Genomic DNA, 6,863 nt, shown 5'->3' on the forward strand with positions numbered 1-6,863 from the left:
ATTCACCAAAACTTAAAAAGTTAAGAATGAAAATTACAATTAACCTGCTTTACTTGTTTTTGAGGTGTTGTTTAAGAAGTTGATTTTCATGTTTTTTTTATACATATGAGTTATTGATTAAATTTATGATCACATATTTAAAAATAAAGTTATTTATTAATCATGTAATAGTATTTTTAATCTTTCAAACAAAAGAAAATAAATGTAATTTTCATAATAAAAATAAAAATAAAACTCTTGTACTCGTTCCTTTTTATCATACCCTAAAAGATTACACATTTGTAATTGTTATGTATAAGTATCAAAAAGTAAAGAAGAAGAAAAAAAAAGATAATTAATCATTTTTCTTCCTAAATATAAGATATTGATAAATTCGTTCTAAAAAATAAAAATTTTAAATTTTATTATTTTATTATAAGAGGAAGTTGTACCTTTACGTATTTATTCAGCACAAAAATCACTATTTATCTAGAAAAAAAATTGAAAATGAATATGGTTGAGCGAAATCGAAGCATATAGTCGGAGCATGAATTGGACACCGGCATCACACGGCGGAAGACGAGAATGTCTCCAAAGCTCCCTTCACATCTCTTCCCGTGGCTCATCCTACTAACATTCGCATCTTTCTATTTCTTCTCTTCTTTCCTCTCTCTCAGCACATTCTCTTCTTCATCTTCATCTTCATCACCAACCTCACAATCTCTCTCAATCTCCAACACCTGTAACCTCTTCAGAGGCCACTGGGTCTCGGATCCCAACCACACCCCTCTCTACGACCAAACTTGCCCCTTCCACCGAAACGCATGGAACTGCCTCCGGAATGAGCGGCAGAACATGACCCTCATCAACTCGTGGAGATGGGTCCCACGGAACTGCCACTTGCCCCGGATCGACCCGGTTCGGTTTCTGGGTATGATGAAGAATACAAATATTGGGTTTGTTGGGGATTCCCTCAACGAGAATTTCTTGGCTTCTTTTCTCTGCATTCTCAGTGTCGCTGATAAGGGCGCCAAGAAGTGGAAGAAGAAGGGTGCTTGGAGGGGTGCCTATTTTCCCAAATTCAATGTAACCGTCGCTTACCACCGTGCTGTTTTGCTCTCTAGATACCAGTAATGTTCTTATTAACCATTTTTTTTTGTTTGGTTCTGAACTTTGCAAATAGATATCTACTACTTCTTTTTACTGCGATTTAAGTAGTGATTCGTTGGTACGTGACTTGTAGCTAAATAATTTTTCGGTGCATTTCACATGAAGGGGTGGCTGCAAGCTTGCAACTTTATGTATAAAGCTTATTTTGGGTAGATCATGTAGAGAATTAGCTTAGATTCCCGGAGATTTGTTGAGGTATTGAACTTTTGGTGGAAGATTGATGACAACCAGGTGGTAATAGTTTGCATTGGGTACCTAAAATTTAAGCAAAAGGTATAACATTTGAGGCATGCATTTTGCCTTATGTCGCATCTATGATGTGTTGTTGTTGATGGTTGACACTCATTGTTGAGGGTCGTTTGTCAGTGGAATACTGGAATCAAGTTTGATAGCTGGTAGTTTACGGAGGTTAAAACCACAAACTTGATCATGAATTGAAATAGGTGTGTTTTTAAACTACTGGGCAAGTAATGCTCTAGTTGGCAGATGTAGTTAATGAGTGGAAGTACTGGCTGGGTTGCAAGCCGCAACACTGACCTATTCTACTCTCACAGTTCTATCTACATTTGTGAATGTGATGTTTCCATTTTGTGGTTAATTCTCCTATACTGACTGTTGCCCACAGCTCATTTTATGGATCAGAAACACATATGGCCATGGGCTGAAGCTGAAGCCCTTCTTTTGGACTAGTTTATGATGATTCATTAATACACTAGAGACACAAATGTAATGACTACGGCATCTCAGAAATCTAAACAAATACATTTTATCCACCCTTTTATTTTGAAGGTGCATAGCATTCCTGTTACAGCTTCTGCATTGAATTTGTATTAACAAGTTCACTTTTCTGTGCATCATACTACTTCCTTTATGCGTCTCTACCAAAAAATTCATTATGCCACAGAGGGCTTCTTACTCCTCAACTTTCCTATTTTCGGATTTCAAGAATAGATATACTTCATTTTGGCTAGTAAAATATTTTTATGGATGTTAGATTGCTTCTTTTTGCTTTGGTTTCAATACCACTAGTATGTTTAATTGTAATTTTAATAGGGCATTGGGAACTTTTAAATTACGCAATGATGATTATATTGGAGTCTTCAAGTAAATGTTTGTTATAACTGAACTTGATAAAAATTGGGATTAAGGATGGCAATCCATAAAGTCGACCATCTCTGTTTCCTTATTTTACCTTGTTTGGGTATGTTCTTGACAGTTTCAACTTTCAGCTTATTTCTCAGAAAATTTTCATCTACTGACTCTATCTTAATTAATTGTCTTATTTTACTTTGTTTCTTTGATGTGAATTTTGAAACGGAAACCTTATGTGCTCATTACTGATTAAACAAAGGTGGCAGCCAAAACAATCTGAAGCTGGGGTGAAAGATGGATCAGAAGGCTTTTATCGAGTTGATGTTGATGTTCCTGCAGATGATTGGGCTAAAATTGCTGGTTTCTATGATGTTTTGGTGTTTAATACAGGTCACTGGTAATTCTTTCTTCATTTTTCTGAATTTTGTAACTTCTGGATGATGCAGTACCACTTGATTATTAAAAGCATTGTTAAAAAGCAATCAACTTCAATGAATTAAATAAGTAATGATAGTTAAAACATTGAAAAGAACTCGGAGTATTACCTATGTTGCAACATATTTTGTTGCAACTGGTCTCTAGTGAATTTTTGGGTTGCCCAAGTATTTTTATGAACTGTTCTGATGATTGAAAATTGAATACATAATTACTTTATTTTGTCTTTAATAGGTGGAATAGGGACAAATTCCCGAAAGAGAAACCTCTTGTCTTTTATAAAGCAGGACAACCAATAGTTCCGCCACTTGGGATGTTGGATGGACTTAAAGTTGTTCTTACTAACATGGTTGCATACATTCAAAAAGAATTTCCTGGAAACACACTTAAATTCTGGCGATTACAATCCCCAAGGCACTTTTATGGTGGTGACTGGAATCAAAATGGGAGCTGCTTGTTCAACAAGCCCCTTGAGGAGGATGAGGTGTGTATTTTTGAAACTTGTCTTGATTTTTGTGTATCCTAGGTAAAGTTTCTTTTTTCTTTCCTTACAATGCTAATCACTTTCATGGTCCTCCCTACTTGTGCTATGAAATTGCTACACTTTAGGAGTTGCTTTCCTGAATTTCATTGTCATATACCTGTGTAACATCTCATATGGATAACCAACTTTGGCTGGCATTTGATAGAAGTCTTAATTTAAACAACTTGAATGCTTCACCGTTTTCTGAGGGACCTGTTGAATAGTGTTTCATGCCCCATGTGCTTTTAAGCATTGGCTTAAGGAATGATATACTAATACCTGGACAGCTTGACTTATGGTTTGAACCCAGGAACAACGGAGTTAACAAGGAAGCGAGAGTGTTGAATTTTGTGATTGAAGAAGCATTACAAGCTGCAAACATTCAATTGCTTGACTTGACTCATTTAAGTGAGTTAAGAGCCGATGCTCATCCGGCAATTTGGTTAGGAAGGAAGGATGCAGTTGCAATTTGGGGTCAGGATTGCATGCATTGGTGTCTGCCTGGTGTTCCTGACACATGGGTTGATATCTTGTCACAACTGATCCATGACGGCTTAGGAAGAACTGGTCGGCTGTAGAAACTGAAGAAGCTATTTGAATTCCATCTTACATACCATAAACTGAAAATTTCCATCAAGATGCTGGGGGGCATGCTGCCAAGTTCTGGGACCAAGAAATGAGAATTTTGGGTTGTGCTTGAAATGTTCAAGGCTGATCTTGGTTGGAACTTGGAAGGAAAGCTTTGATGAAGGAAGTAAGCGACTGATTGGTCGAGCATAAGCTATACTGAAAGCAGCTCCGATCTAAATATCATTCATCATTGGGCCTTAACTTGTCAAATACATTTAATCATTTAATCCTTTCATTCAGATTATTATTGTTGTTGTTAGTACGTAATCTTCTATTCAAAATTTGATATTTAGCAAGTGCAGTACATATTTACGTCAGACTAACTAGCTTGTGAGGGAAATTATAATAAGCAATGACTCAATGAGTGCATTATCCTTTTTTATTTAATTAACTGTAAGTTGTGTGACCAAAAATTGATGATGTTGCACGATTGATCAATCAAATCCATAAAAGATCAGATATTAATCCACAAAATGAGATGGGCGGATCAAATCCGTAGCCTTGATTGAATCTTTACAAGTTATAACCACTGCCACACTTTGTAATTAACTAATTATACTGTGATCTAGATGGCACACGTACAATTGTTATTTGAGAATGCTATGAATTATACCATTCTAGACACTACTAGCATATACTAGTTCTTCTTGCAAATGCCTTCATGTAAACATGTTCTTCCAATTTTATTCATTATTCGAGTGATACTAGACTCAATATCTTTAGGCAAGGCAAGGGTTTAAATTTTGTGAATGAAAAAAATGTGATTAAAAGAGAGATCCCACCAAAGAAATAATCAATTAGGTTTTTTTAACGGAAATTAATAATTGACAGATATTCATACCATTAACATGGTAAAAAAAAAATAGCCAGCACGTTTATATAAAAAACCACAGAATTGTCAAAGCTGTACTGCACTCTTAAAATATATAGAGACATTCACAAACTCAATATAAAAAAAATAAAAAAAATTGACCTGTCTGCATGGTCCAATTGTGGCTTTTGCTGGACAGTTTGGAGTATAGACACTTAAATATTTGCACACCGCTTTTTGATAATTTAATAATTGATTGCTGGCAAAAAAATGACATGTGAACCATTCTGGACAAGTTTCTCTGGTTGGCAGAGATCCATGTGAGAGCATGCTATAGGTTTCTAACCCTCATAGCTTCCTGAATCTGATGCATTTCCAACAGTTAAGTGAGATCTTCGTGTAGTTGAATCTGGCTCGCTAGATTCATTTATGATGCTATCTCCAAGATCAAATAAACCTTGGTGGTAAAAAGGGTTTGCAATGATCTGGTTCACAATGTGGGCATCAAAGTCAATATTTCTGTATTCATTCCCGTTCAGTGATTTTTCAAATAATTATTACAGAATATAAAACATTTATAATCAGACAAAAAAAAATACACTGTCAATCTCTATTTACATTAAATTTTTACTTTATAATTGATTTTTTCAAACAAAAAAAAACTTTAAATCCTTTTAATAAAGTTACTTTTTAATAAATAAAAGTTTTCTATTAAAAATTTTAGTGATACGATTTAATCATAATATTAATATATTTTTATCGTCATTTTTAATAATAAAAAATTATTATTAATTCCTGCAAAACCGCGAGAGTGATTTAAAAAATAAAACAATTGGGAAAATAAAATGGGAGAAGGGTTGGTTTTTGTGTCACTCAGAAATCCAACTTGCGGCTTCAACGCACATGTGTGTGAGTTTGCCTTTCTACCCTTTTATCCATGGGAAGTGTGAAACATGAGAACAGAATCGTCATTCAAAAGTCAGCTAGAGTATTTTTTTTTATGTCAACTAGAGTTTAGCCTTAAAAAAAGTCAAAATTTAGTGCATAATTTTAGGTATTTTAACGTTGTTTTATGTTTTAAATTATAGGTTTTATTATATAATTTGTAAACGTTATATAAGTTATTAAAATGAAAATCAATTTTTTTTATTTGAATAGTAAAATAGACTCAAATTGTTTAAATAAGACTTGAATTCAAATTTTTTTTTATTTGTGATAGAGATTAATTATTAACAAAAATAATTCGCAACAAAAACATGAAAATCTAAAAATTTACTAAACAAAATTTTACTTTTAATTATTAAATAACATAAAAAACAAAAAATCCAAAATCTTCCAAACATATGTTAGGGATATAAGGTTTAGGTTTTTATGTATGAAAACTGCTTCCCTCTTCATCGGCAATTATTCACAACTAACTTTCCTACTATAATTTTTTTTTGAAAGCTGTTAATTTGTAACCTTTTTCATGGCGACCTATGATTATGTAATATAGAGTTTAATGTTTATATACTATTATAAATGTAAAAAAAATTACATTATCAAAAGAAATTACTATTGATATGACATTTAACATCACTTTCAATATCATTGTTAACAAGGATTGCTTCAAGCTAAGCAATGTTATATAACAAAATTTATTATTAAAGTACATAATCTAACTTTACTTATACAAGCATTGTAACTTGGAAGTTAAGCATTGTATAGTGCTTAAACTTATGTGACAGTATAGCAGACAAAAATATGATAAGCAATCCATTTAAGCAATAATATATTTTGAATGTTATAAGATGATTATCGTAAATGTTAACAAAATTATAATACTGTTTTTACTGCAACAAAGTTATAATACATGTTCATTATTGGATTACAGTTTAACACTATTGACTATATTGTCTCTATTTTCTTATGTTATGGGACATTAAGATCCTTACCGACCATTAGGCATTGGTATGAGCGGGTCATATTTTGTGTCTATTGGTTTGACTATAACCAAAATTTGAAACTGATAGTACCCAAAAAAAAAAGATTGTGGACGAAGAGAGTGAAGTAAAAGAGTGTATTCAAGATTATTCATCATTACAGAATATCCGGCACTAATGCAACTATCATGAAATTCTCCTACAACAATCAAGGAAGGTGTTATTATTTTACCATCCAAATTTGAGAGGCAAATCTTGACTAAAAGATAAACAGGATAAGAAATCAAAACCAAGAATCAAA

General features: G+C 33.1%; 1 protein-coding gene across 2 annotated transcripts; it reads left to right on the plus strand.

The window, feature by feature from the left end:
- The first annotated feature begins 443 nt into the window (after positions 1 to 443).
- Positions 444 to 4,237, plus strand: LOC114419435 (protein trichome birefringence-like 12). 2 transcript variants are annotated; one of them, XM_028385092.1, is made up of 4 exons: positions 444 to 1,109; positions 2,501 to 2,638; positions 2,911 to 3,160; positions 3,487 to 4,237. In XM_028385092.1, exons 1-4 carry the CDS (start codon positions 565 to 567, stop codon positions 3,775 to 3,777), a joined length of 1,224 nt encoding a protein of 407 aa, XP_028240893.1. In that variant the 5' UTR covers positions 444 to 564; the 3' UTR covers positions 3,778 to 4,237. The 2 variants fall into 2 exon arrangements, with proteins under 2 accessions (XP_028240893.1, XP_028240894.1); XM_028385093.1 differs by having other exon boundaries at positions 3,510 to 3,659.
- Positions 4,238 to 6,863: the final 2,626 nt, after the last annotated feature.

Source organism: Glycine soja, chromosome 7 (assembly GCF_004193775.1).
Source record: "Glycine soja cultivar W05 chromosome 7, ASM419377v2, whole genome shotgun sequence".
NCBI lineage: Eukaryota > Viridiplantae > Streptophyta > Magnoliopsida > Fabales > Fabaceae > Glycine > Glycine soja.